The sequence below is a fragment of the Sylvia atricapilla genome, chromosome 1 (assembly GCF_009819655.1).
Source record: "Sylvia atricapilla isolate bSylAtr1 chromosome 1, bSylAtr1.pri, whole genome shotgun sequence".
NCBI classification, from domain to species: Eukaryota; Metazoa; Chordata; class Aves; order Passeriformes; family Sylviidae; genus Sylvia; species Sylvia atricapilla.
This window is the reverse complement of record NC_089140.1, coordinates 44,683,593-44,705,800: the sequence shown is the minus strand read 5'-3', so window position 1 is coordinate 44,705,800 and position 22,208 is coordinate 44,683,593. Positions and strand designations below refer to the sequence as shown.

Here is a 22,208-nt window from a genome sequence, read left to right as displayed (position 1 = left end):
CAAATCTGCAAACACTTATGTATGTGAATTAGGGGTTCACCTGTCACCTGTCTGTAAATTTTCTCACAAAGTATCTGCGGATCAGTACTGAGGAAATGGACAGTCTTTGGATTTTATACAGTAAATTCTACAGAGAGTATAACTGAATAAAAAGTCTATAGGCAGGATACAGGAGAAATAATGTTCTTTCGATTCCCACAGTTTCTGATGGGTTAGACTGGAAACCTTCTTTCATTATCTCTTTCCTTTAATCAGCTGTCCAGTCTTATGTTAGATAAGACTTTTACTGAAAAGCTACATTTTTAGCAGTACCTATTCAATTGTTGTGTATCAATACGTTAAAGCATCTTTAGCACTATTACTCATCTGAATTACAAGAAATAATTAGAATGAGAGATTAAAGAGAAGAAGAACAAAGCAAATACAGTATGCTTTAGCACTCGATCTTTAGCTTGTTAGGACAGCCAACACAGCCCCCAACAAGCAGGCCTGGGACCCTCTTACTGAGAACAAATACTTGAACCCCATGAATAGCTTACTGTTTTTTTCCATTTATTTTCACAAGTGCCAATTAGGTTAAAAACAGATCAATAATTTTATAGGAAGAAGAGAAGAAAGAAGATCAATGTTACTTTTTTTTATTATTTAATTCCACAAGTATCTAGTTTTGATATTCAGTGAGTAGTGAACAAAAAAGGATGAAAGCCAGACACTACGTATTCTTCATCATATTCATTGATGTATGTTCTTAATTTCAAGAACTGTAGCCTCACTATAGTATTCATTATTTCTTAAATTTTTTATTATCCTTTTTAGTTAATGATGAATTAAAAAAAAAAAAGATTGAATTAAATTAGAAAAAGTTATTTTTATACCACAACATGAGAATCCATATTGGCATTTTTCACAGACCAATTACTATAAAATAATTTTCCAGGTAAAGTTGTTTTTGATAGAAATCTTTGTGATATCAAGATTTTGAGTGAAGAATACACTAGCTTCTCAATAGGTATGGATAGGGGAAAAGACATTCAACAGGATAGACTAGGATAGAACAGAACAGAATATCTTTTCATTTGGAAGATGATGAATGATCACCTAGTCCAGCTACCTGACTAGTTCAGGGCTGACCAAAAGTTAAGGCACATCATTAAGGACATTGCCCAAATGCCTCTTATACACTAACAGGGGTAGGCACTGACCACCTCTCTTGGAAGCCAATGTTTGAGCAACCTTAGAGTGAAGAAATGCTTCCTAATGTCCAGTCTAATCCTCCACAGGTATAGAAATGGGATTTGTAAAAAACTATATACTCAGTTAATGATTTTACATATGTTTAACCCTCCTTTTGAGCAACTGTCAAAAGCTGTTAAAACGGCTCATGTTCCAAAATGGTCAATTTACAAATACAGTGAGGTATTCTAGATATAAATTATTTAACATGTGTAATGAGAAAACCCCAAAATAAAATAAAAAAATTAAAAAAAGAAAATGCGTTGCTGGGTTTTAGTACTTCACAAACCCCTCCCTTCCCTGACCACCCATCTCAAACTCAGGATTTACAGGATCATCTAAAAATCACCCGAAATTCACAGACACACACACATCAAGATCATCCTGGTAGGTGGATTTCAAATTGCTCCAAACACCTCTTGGTTGTCTAATTTATCTTGCCCTTGCAGGAAAGGTCATTGTTTACACCTCTAAGTGACTCACAGAGACAGCTGTCATGCCACGACTCAGGCTCTGTCTTGTCAAGCAAGTCAGAGAACTAATATGGATGTGGTAGATGTAGAAAGCAATCTCTGGTACAAATATCCAGCATGGGAAAGGTAAGTGCAACTATTCTTCTTAAACTCTGGGATGCATTTTGATTTCAACTGTGCTACTCTACCTCTGAATTAACACCACCACTCCCAAATCAAATCCATGCAGCAGACCAAGATGTTTCTACTAGTTGTGAGAATTTTTTCTCTTTACTGAATTTGAGACTAAGCATCTAATGGAATGAGGAAAACATGCATTTATCCTTTTTAAGATAATTAATATCCATGGTCACCAACATGTTAAGGACACAGTCAAAAGAACATGCTCAGTTTCTCTGAGTTCTTTGTGATTGAATCTTAAAACCAATGAAATGGTAAAAATGTGTGTGTATGCAACCATATATATATACATATATGTTTGCACAGAATATAACAAGCATCTTGTAAAACTTCTTTACTGTCATTTCCGTTTATCAGATGGAAAGTATTCCTGTTTTGAGAAGATTATGTTTCAGTGATCTAAAGATAAAGTGGTCTTGATGACTGTTAGCCACTTCCCTTTCCTTCTGCTATCTCTCTTTCCTTTCCCTGTTGATGCTGACAATATTTCCTGAGTTGTTTAGCTTGAGCATGCTACACTAGAAGGTGCTTAATAGACCATTATTTGCATTGTTGCACAAGTAACAGAAGGAAAACAGGATGATATAACTGAAGCAATATTAAGTACCCAAACTGCTAAGAGCAGTTGAGCTTTAAGTGTTTGCATGCATCTCAGCAGCCTGGGACATTTTCACATCCTTTCCTTTGCATGAGCATCATGGCTTTTATTTTTGATGCTCTTAAAATAGTTAAGTTTTCTATTACTAGCACTGTTTATTTTTCTGCCCATTGTACTCAGCCATTAGTGATTTCTTTTTCTCTGCCACTACGATGTCATCATTAGACTCTTTTAAAGAGCATGGGAGGGAGTGACATGCAATTCAACAGAGAACAGTGACATCAACAGCTAGATCAAGAAGTAGAGCAAGAACACCTTTCCATCACTAGCAGTCCAGGCAGTATTGACCACATCCTTGATGACTTGTGGTGCAATCGTTTTTAGCTCCAGTGTCAAGGTGTTATATCATGCACTGAGTCACATTCGATATGACTTTTTATGTAGGGAGATAAGGAGAGCTGGAGAGAAGCTAAGTTTTGCTTTGCCACAGATTAACTCATCCTTTCAGAGTAACCTGACTGAATCCAAGCTGGGTGAAAACAAAAGCAAACCCCAAACCTGTCTACCTAATCTCCCTGCCCTATGGAAATTCATTGTAGAGTTTCCAGAAGGCCCTGAAAAGCCCAATGAAAGTCCTTCACAGGCCAGCAGAATCTGAGACACAAGTCACAATGTAGGAAGAAAAGAGACATTAATGCCCAACTATCTGTGGCAGTCGTCAACCTTGACCTTCAAATGTGAGCCCTAACAACTCATTACCATGAAAACTGCAGGGGAAAAAAAGGCTAAATTTTGCCTGGCTGTCTGATGGCAGACAAGTATACCATGATAAATTGTGATATCAAATTTGAACTCTTCAAGTTTAAGACTTCCCACCTTGACCTTTAACATCAGTATCTCCATTTATGAGCATTCCTTTAGAAAAAGAAGGCAAAATTATCTTACAGGCTGAGCGCTATTATTTTTCTGATAATCTCTAAAGTATAACAGAGAAATAGTCTCTCTTTTTGACTGTGCTAGGTAATCCTGAATATCACATTTTACTAATTCAATCCACTGTCCTAATATACTTACAGATGTTATGCCCATTAACTTATAACTCCTTATTTCTACAATCAAGTTGCCTATAATCATGAGAAAAGAAGTGATTTTCCAAGAGGTGACATACTATAGGCTAAGTTGGAAATTAAAATATTTACATCTTGAAATCCACACAGGATTCTGATCTACAATGGACATAGACTGATGACATTACGCAACTGGAAAAACACTTTTTCTTTAATGTCACCATTGATATTTTTACTAAATAAAATCGAGATAATTAGAAGATGATTAAAACTCGTAAGACAAAATTAAGCACAAGGAAAAAAAAATTGAGAGAAGTGTCTTGCTAAATTAAGCATCAACTTTTAACACAACAAAAGTGATTCTTATTTTATGACTGAGAGGATGATGTATGACATACTAAAAATAGCAGGTATTTTAAAATATAAGATAAACATATATTTGCTTAGGGAATATAATGCAAGTATTTTTTAATATGTGATCCTCATAAGCTGAGATTCAAATAGCACAGAATATGAAACCTCTTTCTGCCTAGAAGAATGGTAAGCAATGGTCACTAGCAGGAAAGTGAGAAGATATCTACTTATTGTACAAACTTTACAATGAATTAAGGGTTTTGATTATTTTTTAAATTGAGAGCTTAGAAAGATTTTTGAAGACCACTACAGTCAGAAAACTTCCTTCCAAATTTCTTAATATAGGTGAGTATATGAGAATAGAAAGTTCATACACCTTATCTTTGTCTTCTGTTCTTCTTTACTGATAAAACCAAATTTTCATCACAAGGCCAAACAAGGGAGCAGTCTGCATCACATATTAACTATGATTATAAAATAATTTTCTGCAATGATTAGTGATTGTGGGCAAAATGTATGATTTTTCAGGCCTCATATTTCCAAGAAAACATTCTGAGTTTGAGAATGTTGATTTGGAAATGTGGAAACCCTCAATATCATGTTATGACATCTCTTACTACATAAGAGATGTAAGAGGATACAAACAAAACAAAGCTTTCTCACCTGCTGCAATACAGTGGATAAAAACTGCAGCTTTAAATGAAGATCAAAAGCCTTTTGTTTTTCCTAGGTAGTGGGAAAGCAGTTAAATAAAAAGGCAGAAAAGGTTTATTAACGGCTACAGAGGTTAACAACTATATAGGTTCAGACTTACAGGGAAGTTTAGGATAAACAGCAATGATAAAGAAAGTACCAAGATTAAAATAGCATAAAATCTAGATTTTACATTTATTACAAAAATATTTAAAATAAAGCAATGCCTAATTTAATTTTGTGAGATTCAGACTAACAGAACTCATTGAGACAGATATTGCAAGTCACACACAATTGTTTATAAAGTGAAACAGAGGAAAAATATTATATCCACCATCACTAAAAGTGTCACTAAGAATGAAAAGAAGAGCTATCTTCACTTTTGGAGTGTATATGGCAGCAATTTCAACAGTAGTGACCGAAGACTCTGTACCTCACTTATGCCACAGTCAGATGCCCACGTGGGAAATACCTGGGCTAAGTTCAGTAAGGTGTCTTGTGCCTAATCACTTCCTACTGTTTGCTGCTGTCCCTCTCCTGGCCTCACTGTCCCAAAACAAACAAGTAAAACCCATAGTACAAGTCTCCAGTGACCAGCCAGTAGGCTTACAGTAATCTCCCTAATTTCCTTACGCCTGTTCAAACTGAACTGACAGATTCTGCCTTAGGTAATGACAAAACCACTGTTGCCCTGATGGCTGTGCTGTGACAGAAGTATCAGCTGAGGAGCAGCATTTCCTTGAAACTCTTCCAGATAGATCTGAAAGAGCTCAGTTTTCACTGCCAGGTCTTAGGGCAGTTTACAAAAGAAGACAAAAAAGTAGTAAAAAATAGTCGGTTTTCCCACCATTTTGTTCCAGCAGCTTACACAAATGTTCACTGATGTTCTGCAACTGGATCTGTGGAATGGCTGGGACATTTTCTCCTTAAGCAAGTAAATCTTTGGCAAGGAGAGAAGTGAAGGAGATTCCCCTTGCATGCACACTGGACAGAGCTGGCTTGGGCGTCCATGCATGCAAGTTTTAAAACAGACTATGAGGAAAAAAGCTGTTTACGAAGATGCTGCATACTCCATGTGAAGGCAGCTGAAGTGTCACCTCTTCTGCCCTTCACTAGGAGATCCAACAGGGCTTTGATTCAGTTGTTTAAACACAGGTAGACAAAGTGCAATTTGAAACAGCTTGAAGTATATGAGAATTTTGAAACAACACTGTCAGATATGACATTGATCTGGGAGATTCATGTTTCTTCTGGACAAGCAGCTTAAGGCCCCGTGGGACACTCTAAGATACCTCAGATGGTCCAGCTACATCCATATTTATGCAACTGTATTGAGCCCAGAAAGTGTCAGAATTGGAGGTACACAAACATCACTTCTTGCTTTGAAAACTTTAAAAAATAAATGTTTATGGTCTTGATGCTTGAAATGCAAGACTCAGATTTTGACAAAATAAACTTAGGATCAGCATGGTATTTCATACTACAGACTGATAAATAGCAAATACATATGAGAAACACCTTTAATGCGAATTTTGTCCAGCAAACCACTTAAACCTCAGTTTAAAGCTGAACATATACTTGATTGCTTTGTTAAATTGAGAACTTATAAATTTGGATCCATTAGCCCAATGTGAAGATTATTGTCTCATACCTCTTTTCACCTTCCCTAAACAAAATGGTTTTTTCTCTGCTGTAATTCAAAATCCTGTTCATAGATTATCAGCAGTTCATAAATCTTAAAGATCACTTTTTACAATGCTGCCCACATTCAGTTTTTAATCCTGGACCTTGGGAGACTGCCCAGATAATTAACACAATCTTAAAAGCAATGATCCATGAAAACACAAGAATTAGTCTGAGCATCTTGCACACAAAAATGTGAAACAACAGACACACAAATATCTTCCAAGCTGTTAACCCAGGAAAGTAACATTGTACTACACTGTTCAGCATTACTACCATAATAGCAGCAATGTAGTAACGCTACTGTACTTACGCTCTTGAGATTTTTGGTTGAAGTGATCCACATGGTTCTCCTTTAGAAACTTTCACTCAGAGACTTCTAAAGCTTTTAGGCATATGAAGCTGGATGGCAGTTTCCTATAAACCCCTGCCTGAACCAACACACCAGCCAAAATACCGAGGAATTCAGGCAGTTGCAAGGTAATGACCACAGAAACTACTGACGTCATCTTCTGTGAGGACAGTGCCTGCACCAGCACTAACGCCTAAAGAAGCCCAGCCACCAGGAGACACAGGCTAACTCGGTATTACAGCACTGCTGTTTCAGCACCCCACACACCCCTGCCAAGATGATTCAACAGGTCTGTGGTACACAGGAGGGATTCACTGGCAAGTGCATATCCAATGCTCTCCAGCTCCATCAAGGCTGTGAGCAGATGTTCCTCCAGCAACCAAGTCCAGTGTGCCCCACGCTTGCCTGACCTCCCTTACTGAGCCCTGGCCACCCCCTCCAAGGCCAGCCCTGAGCACAGCCACTAGCACACACATCAGGGAGCTGCCTCTCTCTTCTGCAGTAATGTGCACCCACATGCACAGCTACAGGCTATTCTTCTTGCTAGAAAGAGAGAGGCAAGGCAGATTTTCTGACAAGGGTCAATCTCATTACACAAGTAGTTGAACAGTGCTAATTTACCTGGTGACAAAAGTAAGATGCACTCTCTTGAAACAAAGGAAATAGGCATCTGGCAAAAACCAACGTGAAAATGTTATTCATAGTTCATACTATCTCCAAAATAAAGTTTTTTAAAACCTAAGAAGAATGAAATGTTTCCAGAGAATGGAAGCATAAATATTTAATGAAAAGATTATTTATGCTGTTATTCATACTGTCAAGAGACTCGGGAGGTATCACTTAGGAAGCAGGATCCCACTGTGCTACTTAACAAACTCACTTAGAGGTTGTCATTCAGAAAAGAGCTACTGTGTCATGTGGTAATGTCAACAGACAACAGTAGAATTTAAATAAAATTACTGAGCCTTGGTTATCTGAGCAGAAGTAAACGCATAAAGGGAATTAAGGAAATTCCTTACACGCACAGCACATTGCATCAAGCTAATGCAAAGAGGAGAGAAACTCCATGTTACATGGAAGCTTAACTCACTTGCTAATTTGTGTAACTTAAGCAAGTTGTAGTACTAAGCAGAAGGAGGAAAAAAAAACCCAGGAGTAAGGTTTTAACAACTCTTTCAGTTTTTATACTATGTGGGCAATTTGAAAAAACAGCAGAGGCTAACCTGTTTTTTAACAATCTCTATAGTTTCTGATAAAGTGCTCATAGGGATAGACTGCATTCAAACTGCAGCCTACAAAAATTACCTTCTAGAATGTAATTCTGGAATACAGCATAAAACAAAGACCAAGTCAATTTATCTTCATGAAAGCATTAAAAGAGAAGAAGAATGGATGGAGGAGAGTATGAACTAAATACATCTCATTTATCATGCTTGCCATTCTCAGGATCAGTAACATTAAGATACTTCAAAGGGAATTTACATTTTGCTTTTTTCTTTAGGCATTCATTTAGGGTTTGGGGGAGTAAAGCAAAAACTAACCAACCAATAAAAAGAGCAAGACAAAGAATTATGCAAATCATTGTGCTAGTACAAGATGTTTCACTAAGACAACAATTGCACAGTTTGAATTTTGGTTTGTTCTCACCTGAAGTTTAGAGGAGCTGAAGGCCAGTTCTACCCTAAGCATGGCTTTTGGTGAAAACCATGGCCTTTCACTGTGCAACCAAGATAAATGGACTTCTCAGGGCTCTGTATATTCCGTAAAGACCATGAACTACTTCTGTAGCTTAATAAGCACAAAATATTCTCCATAAAAACAAGTCTGCTGCAGGATTACGCTTGTTTTAAAATGAGAGCTGTGAATCTCCACAAGAGCATTTTATGCAATCACAAACTGAGGGATAAGGAAAATGAGGTGCTGAAAATCTAAAAAGATTTAAGTCCAAGTCCCAAAATTAACTTGTGTTAATTAATACCTACCTTAATCCTCAGGTATCCCAGATGAACTAAATAATTAACTAAAAGGTCGTCATATTCAAATTTGCATCTTAAAGGCAGAAATACAAATCAAAAGCTCAATTTGAAGTGAGAACTGAGAATCCATAAATGCGAAGCAACTTCAGCTTCATTTCAGTTCCATTAAAGATAATTTTTACCACAACTTCAGATCATAATATATTAATACCCTTTTAAAAGCATCAGCTCAATGTGTGATTACATGAGATTCCCAGTTTCCATTAAGACAGAAGTCCAAGTTTTTAAAGGTGCAGAGAGGTGAAGGTCAAATAAGCACCAGGTACTTAATTTCCAGTGATTAAAAACCAATACATGTTTTTAAGTCTTATCCTATGGGCAGATGTAAGAGAACTAAAACTTCCCAGTGATTCAAAGTTGCTGAAGTGTTAGGATAAGAATTTGTGTCAGAATAAGTGTATAAGAATAGAAGATTAATGACTAACCAAGACAAGCAGTATGGCTAAAATATAAGCAAGATGGCTAAAGTACAGTATTTACATTCAGGAATGAAAAGCAGAATCTAGACACTCCAGCTCTCATTATAATAGTGCAGAACTAATGCTTCTGGTAAATTTAATTTAAAACCTGATGCCCAGGTCAGGAGGCTGTCTCTGACCAATAACGACAAGTGCTAGTGTGAAAGATCTGTAAATCCCTACAAGTGAATTCTCCAACAATCAGGCTTTTTAAACAGACAGCATATTGAGACTTCTGGCTTTGAAGGCATCTAAAATTACTGGTTGCCTGAAAATAGGTTTTCTATGCTTGTCTTTCAAATGACATATACTCCTCCTAAAGTTATTGCATCTTTTGAGTTCAGATATATCTGTATTTTAGACTGCCACAGCCCCACAGTATTATACACTGTCATCTTCAGTATTTCCTTGTAACACGTTGGCCAGCCAACTTTCCAGAGAGAAGGCACAAGTCAGAAAATTTTAAAGTACCTTTAAGGAAAACTTTCAAGAATAAAAAAGAAAGCAGTGTGCTTGTTTCTCTATACCTGGAGAATGTTCCCTTGCCAATTCTGCTGAATTCCAGACCATGAAGAGTACTGGAATATCCTGGTTTCTTTATTATAGACAAAAAGAGTATATACTATGACCATTAATGATGGGAACACTTTTATCCACATCAAATAAAGGATTAGGAACTCCAAAAATTTCTTCTTTGCTGAACATGGTATGCCCTTCTTTTTTAAAACTTAAGAAATTTTTATTGGGGAAAAAGATATTAATCTCTGCTTCATTTTAAATAACTGACATACAAATTTTAAAGAAATAGCAAAATTAGGAGAGAAAAAACCCAACCAATATTACTTGGTAGATGTGTGCAGATGAATAAGTACACCAAAACCATACATTCACCATTTTCTGTGCTCAGTTCTCTATACAGGAGCATTAGAGAAAGTCCTCTTTACAGCCTTTAATTCTGGATTTCATTTGCATCATGTTAACCCCAGCTAGTCCATATATGCTGTTGAATAATGTGATATTGCTGTTTTGTCTTTGCAAACCAAATAGAAACAAATTAAATGCTGCTAACAAGCTCTGACAATAAAGCCTTTATGTGACTTCTTTGGAAAGGTTGTGTGTACGTCATGGAGATATTTGCATACAATAAAAAAGGTATTTATATTCCAGTGTAGTCCATGGCTAAGTAACTCAGAATCAGAGAGTCACACACTCCTTACATTTGGAATGCAAGGGAATCACCTAGTCCAACTCTTTTGCTCAAAGCACATACCCAGGGCCATGTCCAGTCAGATTTTGATTATATCCAAGGACATAGACTCTACAGTCTTTCTGGGAAACCTATTCCAATATTTAAACAACATCACAGTGAAAAAGGGATGGGACTTTTTGTATTTCAGTTTGTGCCCACTGCTTCCATTCCTGTCAGTGGAAAGAGCTCCATTTCCACTTTATTCGCCGTATCAAACACTCCCCACTCTTCCCCATCTTCCCCCTCTTCCCCATTATGTATTTAAACACATTGATGATATTCTCCCAAGTCTTCTCTTCTTTTCTAGGATAGACAGTGCCAGTTCTCTCAGCCTTTCCTCCTATGACAGATGACCCTGTTTTCTAATCATCTCTGTGGCCCTTCACAGGACTCATTTCAGTGTGTCCATGGGTCTCCTTGTACAGGGGAGCCCAGAAGAGGACACAGCAGTCCAGACATGGCCTCACCGATACTTTCAAGCGTTGCATAAGATAATCACTTCCCAGGTGCAGGACTTCTCATTTCTCTTTGCATTTGACTGCTAAAAGCCTTTTTAAAGCCAAAATAAACAATATCCATAGCTCTGAATGTGTCAGATCGCCATGAACTTTCAAAGATGAACCACACAAGAACATGGGCCAGTTCCCTCAGGTCTTGGAAGTGCATCCCCATCAGACACCATGCACATGTGCACATCCCATTTTTTTAAATATTTGCTAACCTGATCCTCCTCTACCAAGGGTAAGTCTTCACTGCTCCAGGCTTTCCCATAGGTCTCAGGGGCCTGGGATTCTTGAGGGAAAATCTTACCTGGAAACTGAGATGAAAACAATGTTGTGTAACAGCCTTTTCCATGTTCTGTGTCACCAGACCACTGCAGTAGTGAGCTCAGCTTTCCCTCATTTGCCATTTGCTGCTGATGCACCTGTTGAAGACTATTTTTCCCTTTGTGTCTCTTGGGAGATTCAACTCCAGATGGGCACTGGCTTTTGTGACACCATTCCTGCATACTTGGACAGCATCTCTACCATCTGCCTGGATGACTCGGTCATGTTTTCACCTCCCAGTGTATTAGTTCTTTATATAATTTGAATAAAACACCTTTCAAATTACAACAAATAGATTTCCTTTAGAGAGTAGTCCACATCCCTTGTCAAAGTTGAGCTGCTCTGTACACAATACCCCAGTCAAGATATGCAGCAGACTAGAATGAGCCTAAGTGGATCTAAGGAATGAGTGCTTGATTGGCAAGGGGCAGCGCTGGGCTCCTATAGCACCAAATTCAAGCACACCACAAGATCTGAAGAGAAATTTAGAGGTAGAAAGGGAAGAGGGGAGCTGGTAAATCCTGTAAGTGACACTGAAATCTGGTATCTCATTTTAAGGGTGAAATGGCACAAATGAAGGATCTCAGGCACTATCAGAACTGACACCAAATTTCAGTTTCATTAGAAAATGTTACTACTCTGAGAAGCCTATTAGCTGACAGGGTAACAGAGTTGGAAAGCTTTAAAGAAACACTAAATATTTTGATAGAGATGCAAAAGAAGACTCTGCCATCAGCATGAACTAGATGATACTACAAAGAGAGGAGCAACTAAAGAGATGGAAAAAACCACTTAAACTGTCTGGTTAGCAAGGACAAATTAAAAAAATGGATATGTTTTTAAATCAAAAAGTGTCAGTCAATTCTCAGTCAGTATAAATTGATGTAATTCCATTAATATTACCCAGTTAACAGTTTTGTTGCACAAGCTAAGTTCCCTGTTTGGAACTGATGCTGTAGGCTGTCTGTTCCTCACAGAGAGGAAAACGTACCTTGACTGAACTTCTATCTGTGCAAGGGGTTCAGGCTCAGACTGACATAAAGGATTCCTGGTCTTTTCAAGACACTGTGTTCAGTTTTCTAGCCAGAATTTTCTCCTTTTGGATTCTAACTCTTACAATACTATCACCATTTGTTTACAACTACCACTTACCTTCTTTAACTCTTCCTGAATACTTTTGCCATTTTCCTCTGAGGACAAACTCTCCTTCTGGTTTTCCATATCTATTCCAGGTTCTGACTCTTGTTCGTCACCAGAGGATGTTTCCTTGTCACTCATTTTAGCAGCAAGCTGAAATAACCTGGATTTAAGCTCATCCTCCATAAGTTCAGGCTTGACATCATGGTGCTGATCCTCATTGCTTATATCTGTTTCTGATAAATCATCAAAATCCTACAAAAACATTAGAATAAACCATATAATTCCTATGCAGACACAGAAAGAAAAAACAAACAGCTTTCTAGAAAACTATAGGAATGATCACTCTGCAGGGAAGCTAGAAAGAAAGCACACTAAGTGTTCTGATAAAAAAAGAATGCCAGTAAACCAACACTTGCTGGATTCTATTCATCATTCCTGCTTACCTTCATTCTATCTAAAAAGGAACTATCAAAATCACTATGTATCTGTTATCTGTGAGCAACTAATAAACATGCCTCCATTTCCCATTCCCAGCACTGCCATCCCTCATAGGCAGAGTGCAGATAAAAGTGCAGTGTGGGAATGAAATAACCTGTAACCTGGCAGTTGTGTTCAGCTTTCAATTGACAGCTGTACTTGCATTCCCTGACTGTACGATCCTGAGCATTATCCATGTTCTTCTTAAAGACCGCTGGAAACAAGTTTTGAAAAACTTCTCTTTTGTTACATGATGTTGCTTAAGATTGTCAGCTTTCCCAGTATTATTTGCATAGGTAGATTCTCTACAAAAATGATTTTTTTCCAAATGCCAAACTCCTTGGAACGAGTTCAGTCTTCAGGAGCACCTCCTGTTATAAGTCTTGGATCCTTAAAGCTGGGGAACACTTAAAAGAGACAGTTAAATACAGTGGGTGCTACAGACTTGGCCACAAGTCCCTTTAGAAGCTGAAGAGAAGCAAAATCTTTTTGCAAATCTGTTTATCAGGATGCCTGCCCAGCAGTTAATAAGGTGGAATGGGAGATAGTTTTGTCAGCCCTTGCTGACAAAATCTGAGAATATCTCATAGTTGTTCTAAAAACTAATCCCCAGGTATGTATCAATTCATTTTCTGGATCTGTGCTGTCTGATAAGGACCCAATTTGCCCTGATTTCCACCACAGTTACTGGAGAGAGACAGGCACCCAACAAAGCAACCTGTTCCACCTACAGCATTTGCTGCCTTCTGGAAATGCTCTCCTACCCTGCTATCTGCTAGAGAAAGTTTTGAATCATGACCTTGTTTGGTGCTTCAGCCAAATCCATGAAATAAGATGGTATTACGTGGGTTTAAAAGTGACAAATATTTTGAAATGGAGCATAATTGTGCAAAATCACCCAGAAGGAGGCTATGAAGAATTCATCCTGGGACCAGAGTGGTAGGCACATCTCAGCAGGTCTAGGAGGATGATTTGGAGCAATTCTCAAAAGGAAATAATTCATGTCTGCCTTAGTTTCTCATACTGTGACAAGACCAGACACTGCTGGAGGGACTAAAATCTGTTCTCTCTTCCATTCATTTGGAAATACATAAACAGCAGCAGCTGTAGCAGCACTGTTCATGGATGAACCAATTGCCTCTAGTTCTCACAGGAAATGTTAACTCTGCCCACTCCCTCACAGCCCCTACCCACCAAACTGCTTTTAATGGATTGACACATTGTGTTCATAATGTCAGTTCTCATCTTGCATACAGTAAACTGTACTGGAGTGTTCAGCACTTTCACAGTGTTCTGGACAATTTCTGTCTGCAGTTATTTGCAATTCAATCAATTACACAACTAAATCATTGCTTTATAGTTCACCTTCAGAATGCAGAAGGCCCTTTTAGAAAACCAGGATTTGAAGGTAAAATCGAAATTTGATAGCTACAATAGAAGGGGAACCATGGGTTTATGTTGAAAGTCTTTTCTCAAACAATCACCTTTTGCAGAATAAAAAAAAAATCACCTTTTTAGCAGAAAAAGCTGTTCAATGATCAAAAAACAAGATTTCAAATGAGTGTTTTCACTTCAGTTTTATAATGACATGCTCTTATATACATGCAAAAGACCTGTGTATTTCACCTCTTAAATTAAAAATCTCTATCATAATGATGTTTCCTCAAATTGCAAGAGAAGTTTTCTTCAGACATTTCTTGCGCATCACTCCAGAACTCATTACAAATATCAGTACGACACACCAAACAACAATCTGCCAATGACCAATACTCACAAATCATTAAACTGCTGTTAAAAAAACCCTGAAACCTGTTGCTGAATCAATCAGTCCATCAATTTGTACCCACGAAAGAAACAATCACTATTTATGTTATATACAGGATAGAAAGCACAGCTAAACTGTGCACTTGTAGTTTATGAGAATACAGTTTAGGGAACATACAGCTCATTAAAACTGAGATATTTACAGCTAGGTATCTAGTCTAAGCTAATTACTGGAACCCCTCTTTACTTTATGAACCTCCATTTATTCAATTGGTACCTCCAAAAACCTGCTCTCATCTACCAAAACACCTGGTTTAGGATTACAGCTCTGCACTAAGGGTGTGACCTTACTCTAGCAGTGTTGATGAATATTGAGCACATTTTACATAAATCTGCAAGGAAAAGAAGAAAATCCCATTCTATGCAGACATTTGAGCAGATCAAGCTGGTAAAGACAAGAGTTTGGTATTCCTGTTTAAATGAGCTTACAGATACATATATAAAATCTAGTGGAGCAGTGAGGGAGGCTGGTAGTCCAGAGTGGTGGATTTTCCCACACTTCCTCCTTACTGCTGTACTGACTTCACTGTGCAGCAGGACATGCATGAGTCCTCTGGGGGCTTCTTAAACAGATCTGTTTAGCTTTAGCAGTTAGCTTTAACTGCTTAGCAGCTTTATTGGAGTAGCGATGCACATATACACCCTTGGAAAGCACCACTAGTTAATTTAAGGAATCTGCATTGACAACAGTAAAATGACAACTTCTCTTGATCCAGAAAAAATACCAGTCTTCATAGGATCACACATGGCAGCAACTTAAAGATCTTTTTGCTAGGTCTGCCAGCACAGATGAAAGTCATGAGATGCCTTGGCAACCCTGGGGTCTCATTCTGTATTAGCTAAATCTGTGTTTTGAATACATGTTGCTTCTTGGGGGAGGACTCATCTTGAGAGCATTGCCTGTCTTACAGCTGGACTCAGGTATGTCTATTACCCCTTTTTTTTAGCTTTCCAACCTCCTTTAAATGAATGGGTGGATTATCTATACCGGCTAGAGCTGTTAATTCCTGTGCACATGCAGAGATAATGGTACCTTACACTGCTGCACTTTGTGGTTTCTGTTAATAGCAGGCTGCTTGATTTGTGTGTTGGGCTTTTCAGATAGTGGCAGCAAACTATTTGTGAGGAGATTATACCTCTCATGGATTGACAAGTTAAAAAACACATTAGCAGGCATGAAAACAATAAAATAAATAAACTGAAAGGTACTACTACTGTTGTTTAATACATGCTGCAATAAATTTTGTTATTCTTTACTGTTCATGTTTTCACTCTTTCTGGTAAGTTTAATGACATTTTTGTGTCATTACACAGACCATTGTGTAAATTCCCGTTTGCATCTATCAGCAATATTTATTGCTAATAACTGCAAAGAAGAACAAAGGGCTACCATTTTACCTGAAAACCGAGTTTCTGTGAGGGCCTGGCAGACTGACACAGCCATGAACCCAGTGCCACTAAGAGAAAATCAAGTGTTTCTATGCAAGCCTAAGTTTTAGGAGACAATGAAGACAAGAAATACACCTTTACTCATAAACAGTGTCCAAATCCTTGCACACAAATCACTGATAACTCAATGTAATCAGAGTGGACAAAAATGAAATACAAAAAGAAGATGCTCCAGAACAAAATCCACGCTGAACTACAAATTCCTGAGGGAAAGTTCCCTTCATATAGGAAACCAAAAATTGGAAACTAAAATTTTTAGGAGAATACACAAATGGTGAGGTCTGCAGGCAGTTTCTGAACAAGAGCCAGAGTGATTTCAGGGAGCTGCTTTCCAAGCACACATCCCAAGCGCCATCCCGTGGGAACAGGCAGTCTGACAGTGCTCACCCCTTACTGGGCTGCAGAGCAGGAGGGCTGTAATTAACAGGTCAAAGAAACCTGATCAAAGAAACAAACCCATAATGAGGACACTTTGTTCACTTGAAGCAATTAAGCCCCTCCACTTTGCCTCAGAAACAAGAATTTCAGCTACGTTAAGCAACAATCATATCTTTCTCGCAAAAAGATAATGAGAGCCAATACATCAATATTATTATTATTAATACTATCAACTATTATAATTATTAATAATAAAAACAGGCAATGATTGGTGGCTTGAGTGTCCGTTTTATGTAAAAGGTTACAATTTGAAAAATAATCATTAAAAGCAAGGTTGCACTTTCCAGTTCAGTTCCCACAGAAATATGTCTTTTATGGTACATAAGCAATCAGATATTATTTACAGCAGGACTTCAGTTTTATCAGGACAGTTGTCATATTTTGCTTCATGACTGTGTTTACAGCATATCTAGGGACAGCTCAGTAAAGGAGTTTGTTCTTTTATTTTTCCTTAAGCAAAAAATTCCACAGATACAGCACATTTTGATATCTGTTCTCAGGTTTCATCTTCTAAGTCACTTAAGATTTTAAACAAAATGATTCTCTCTCAGTCACAAAGTTGGCATTGCACTGTTGTGTCTAAAATATATTTTTAAAAAAACATGCCACAGCATTATCCTAATCTAGGAACTGGATACTGATTAAAAAATACCTGATTTTAAATTGAAATAATTTGTGAGTTATGAACTGAGTGCAGTTTTTCTGAAACATAACTGCTTAGAACTCTCTAGACTCAGAGTAAATAAGAAAAAAGGGTTGTTTTCATCTCACTGAGAAACTTGGAGAGTAGAAAACAAGAACGCAACCTTCACTATTTGAAAATTAAAAATGAAGCCCTAATTTTTATACTGGTAAACTGAAATCCTGTGCTACAATGCTGATGAAAACATAATGGTTAACAAATGATCACATTATTATTAAAATGCAGTGAAATAAGCTTATATTCTAATGCAGTAAAGTACAGAAAAAGTGTGTTTCTTTACTGCAATTGACAGTTTTCTTTAATTGACATATAATCAGTTATTCAGTGTCTAATATCCTGAGATTCAACAAGAGTTGAAGTTCTAGTATCTTGAGGTTCAATAAGAGTTTAGAAGAGTTTGTATGGTCTCTGCAAACTCTGCGTAATCTCATAATATGAAAAGCTATGCCTGTTTTAAGACCTTGCAGTCAATCTTTTTTAAGTCTATGCTGTCTGCAGTTCTTCACACACCTACACTATAATTCTGTAGAACTGTTTCTAAGTAGGGCTCTCCCTGCTGCAGCCTCAATCATTTTACCAAGATCAATACATTATTCTGGGGAATATATGAAACTCTGGCATCTCTTTAATCACATTTTCCTGAGCAGTGTAAATGATGTCTGGATAATTCATTTTCATACATTAAATCAGGTTCCTCACACACATGACAGTTTTACTTGCTTCCTAGAACTGTTCAACCATGCAACATCCTTGCTCTAAATTGTGGTAGTCAGCCCGTTCCTGATGCCAGTCATGCTAGTTTGCATGAGGCTAGAGTAGAAGTTCTACAAATGTGAGCACCAGCTGTCAAATCAGCTACCTCTGTGTGTGAGTGTGTGTCCAAACACTAAACTCGTGCAAATCCCCCCACACATAAACTTCCTAGTGAGAATTTCACTGCTTTGAGAACAGTGGCATGATCTGGAGGCAGTGCTCCTCTGCCTGCCCAGCTGAGGCTGAGGGAGCAGGAACAGCCTCCTTTAGCCTCATGGGTAAAATGAAGGGCAGAGGGGGTTAGAATCCCGAATCTTGCACTTTAAGCACAACAGAGAGGTTACAAGAGACAAAGCAACTCACAAAAGACTTGGAAAGAAGAATCATTTTCCACACCACCTTGCACTTTGAAACACACACTAATTTGCTAAAGGATGCCACCATGGATGTTTGGGAAGCACCTTGCCTTTCTGACCTCACCTAGATGAACATGAAGGAGGTTTAGATTAGATACTATGAAAAATTTATTCAGAGAAAAGATTATCCAGCACTGGAAAAGGCTGCCCAGGGAAGTGGTTGATTCACAGTCCCTGGAGGTATTTAAATGACGTGTAGTTGTGGCACTTAGGGACAACGTTTAGTGGTTGGCCCTGCAGTGCAGGGTTAACAGCTGGAACTGAGGATCTTTAAAGTGTTTCCAACCTAAATGATTCTATGATTCTATAATGTCTCCAGGACTTTCCCTATGAGCGCTGAACTTCCATGCTCTGCATATTGTCCATTGTGACCAGGAAGCTTCAATATGAATACAGACACACAGAGATCATGCACAAAGCCAGAAAGCTAAATGCAGAAGTCTGTGTACAAGATATGGTCTTTGTGCAGTCCCTGCAAAGCCCTGTAATTCTGCCTGATGTTATAAGAAGTCAATAATGGCCACTGATACATCGTACTCTCCTTCAACTACTGTTGATTTTAAATATATGGGGACACGAGTATAAATCAATCAGTACAGAACATCCCAAACACCCACACTCCATCCTAAAAGCACATGAATGGGTCCAGAATTAATGACATCCAGCATTAAAGCCCTGCTGAAATCCTAGAATCCTAATATTGACTTACAATCAGCCGTGGTGACGTTCTTCTGTAGGAAATATAGCTACAGGCCAGTAGCATAAGGAAAGAAAAACTGTTCCAGGCATCCTAAATTTGGTCAAATAGCTTTAAGGCTGAATCAGGCTGCTTGTAATCAGAGGCACAGAGAGAAGACAGCCCTCAGCTCCTTGCTTTAGGCTTATTATTACTCTGCTGCAGCAAAGATGCAGCTTCAGGACTTAAGAGGGGTAGGATGTGGGAAATGGAACTGGACAAGGGGTCAGTATTCTCCTGAGCTTATGTGCTTGCACTGCTAATAATACCTGGGGGATAAATGGATCCCTTAATATCAGTCTCAGGTCTGGACAAACTCCAAATAGGGGAGACACCTTGGCTTTCTGTCATTTAAAAGAAATGTTTGCTGTCTTCAAGCTGTATGAACAGTTTTTCCAAGTTTGAGACATTACAGCCTGTAGTTTGTTTGTTCGGGTTTCCTTTGTTTTCTTATTGAATTGACAAATAATTTAAATGGAAGTAGTTTGCAAACACTCACCCTAACACATCAGAACTCATCTTAAGGTGATCAATTAAAAGCAGACATCAGATTTCACAAAAAGCCCTTTTTAAATTTCTGCTGCTCATTAGCTTTATCCCTTACCAGAATATTTGTCGACACTGCAGAGCAGATTGCCAGGCATATGAGTTATTTCTTATACCAAGAAAACAGAAGTTAAAAAAAAAAAACCCAGCAGAACAAAACAAGTAATTAACATTTCTTAGCTGTTGACAAATCCTGAGGGACTTTCTTCTAAGAGAAATGTATTTTACAAAATTAACCATGTCTTTGATTGTATAAAAGTTGCATATTTGAGAAAAAGATAAGGCCTGTCTATCACCCTACTTTTCTTCTTATTATTTAAGAGACATGAGGAAGATAAAGCTTGCAAGAACACTCCACCTCCCACTCCTGATTCACATGATATTTCCAGCATAGCTTAATTAGTTTTGCCCAGCTCTTCTTAAGAATGCATTTGGTAAGCTCAAACACAATTACCTGACTTAAATTCATCTTGCTGACTTTTGCCTGATTCTTTTCTTCACTTAAGTCTTCAGAGACAGCTTTGTTCTTCTTCCACCTTCTTGATCTCTTTTCTAAATCATAATGGACTTCTTCAGTCTCGCTGCTGTCTGAATACTCCAAGCTAGTTGCCTGTGGATTGAAATTTACATCTAGTTCTCCATGGAAGTGCTTCTTTTCCATTCTGGGCATATCACTTTGAGTTCTGCTTTGCAACCAGAGAGGTTTTCTAGGTCCTTTAGCTTCCTGGGAAGAGTTTACTGAAGATGTTTCCGAATCGGAGAACAGTGTCTCAGTGTTGGTGTATAACCCAGAGGACGGGGAGGTCACTGCTTGGTACTGATCACTGCCATAAACCCACTCAGTGCCGTACTGGGAACTGGAGTAATAGAAGTCGTCTGGCAACTGTCGAGGTCTCCGCCGCAGCTTGTTCAAGGCCACGTTCCAGTCGTAGTCATCCTCGCTGTCCGAGCCCATCTCGTCATAGGCAGACACAATGCTGGACTCGCTCTCCAAAGCTTTGAACACCTGACTCTTTGGTTTGGCGAGCATTCGAGGACGAGGCAGAGCCACATTCTGCAAAGCCACCCAGTTTCCATCAGTGCTTTGGAAAACGGAAGGCGGACCTATGAAAAGGAAACAAGAACGACTGTGATCACACTGTGAATGGCTGCTTTTACTCGCCACAGATTTAAAGTTTCAGCAAAACTAACGAACAAATGCAAGTGCTGCTGCCACATGAATTCTCCCACACTGAGAGCCAGGCTGCCCTACTGGTCAAAAGCCACCACTTTGAGTCCTGGTGATGACTAAAATGGAAGAGTACTTGGACCAAAGCTTTTTTCTAAAAGAATGATTAGGAAAGACTGATGGAACATAAGCACACAGGCATGTATAAACCCAGAGATTTGCAAATGTCTTTCGTTCTGTGTGCAGTTCTGATCCCCCACATTGAAAAGGAAAGATGGAAAAAGAATCAGAGAAGAGCAACAAAGGTTGTACCAGGTTCTAAAACAGTGTCCATTCAAGGAATTAAAGCAAACCATTAAGTAAACCAGACTAAGTAAACCCGAGGTCTGCCATCTGGAGGACAGAAGACTGAGGGAATATATGCTAAAAGAGATGGGAGAATCTCTTCCAACATAACTACTAGATAGCATGAAGTGAAGCTAGAGAAATCAAGGTTCTAAATAAATCAAAGAAAGAAGTGGGATGCAACAGATCCCACTGCAACAGAAGTGGGAGCTTCTTGCCTAAGGTTGTTCTGGAGGCTTGAAATTATCTGTGATAAAACAGAGATGGCTATGAACATGGAATCTAAACATCTAAAATTTACTAAATAGAGAAAAACCTTTCTACCTGAGACAGTCATTAAATTGAAAGCTCTAAAGGTTCAGAGTCTACTTAGAGGCAGTATGAAAAATACTTGCTTTGTCCTAAACTCTCCTAGACTCTTGCTTATGCTGGTGTTGTTGTACCCCAGACTAAATACCAAATGAGCTTTCTGTCTGACACAAACACTGCTACTCTTGCATCCTTCCACATTTTCAGAGTATGTTTTACAACTCCAACATAAAAACCAAAAGAAGTCATAAATATGGTCAAAAAGTGCTATTTAACTCTCATAACTCTGAGAACTGCATTTCTTCTAAATTTAGATTTGCAACTAAAACTGAAAATTCTCCTCATAGGAAATATGAATCTGTGATGACTCTGGCTTCTGCAGCACTTGAAAAATACATAATGCTATGGATCTACACAATAATCCAGCCTACTGAATGAACTTTTTGGACTTAAGTATTCCTCCCATGGATTCAAATTTGTAATTTTCAGAAACCTACAGAAATACTTAATATAAACCATCCGTTTTCTCAAAATGTAAGCAGAATATCACTATTTTCAAATGGACACAGTAATATCTGGATCTGTTGTACAATATAACTAGAATTTTGCATTAGATGGTTACAAACATTAGAATGAAAAGAAGATTACTTTTTCCTTGATACTATTCATAAAGAACATCAGTATGCAGTAAGCTATGATTA

The 22,208-nt window shown here is 38.1% G+C and overlaps 1 protein-coding gene across 6 annotated transcripts in view; it reads right to left on the bottom strand.

Moving 5' to 3' along the window:
• MYRIP (myosin VIIA and Rab interacting protein) overlaps window positions 1-22,208 on the bottom strand; it is a 208,773-nt gene that overhangs the window by 10,937 nt on the left and 175,628 nt on the right. For 5 of the 6 annotated variants that reach the window (XM_066321216.1, XM_066321246.1, XM_066321230.1 and 2 more), the window contains 2 exons: window positions 20,140-20,789; window positions 12,356-12,595 (listed from right to left, as the gene is read on the bottom strand). In XM_066321216.1, the coding sequence (XP_066177313.1) occupies window positions 12,356-12,595; window positions 20,140-20,789 (890 nt within the window). Of the gene's footprint in view, window positions 1-11,097; window positions 11,194-12,355; window positions 12,596-20,139; window positions 20,790-22,208 lie in introns of all 6 variants that reach the window. The other variant, XM_066321254.1, reaches the window with a different exon arrangement.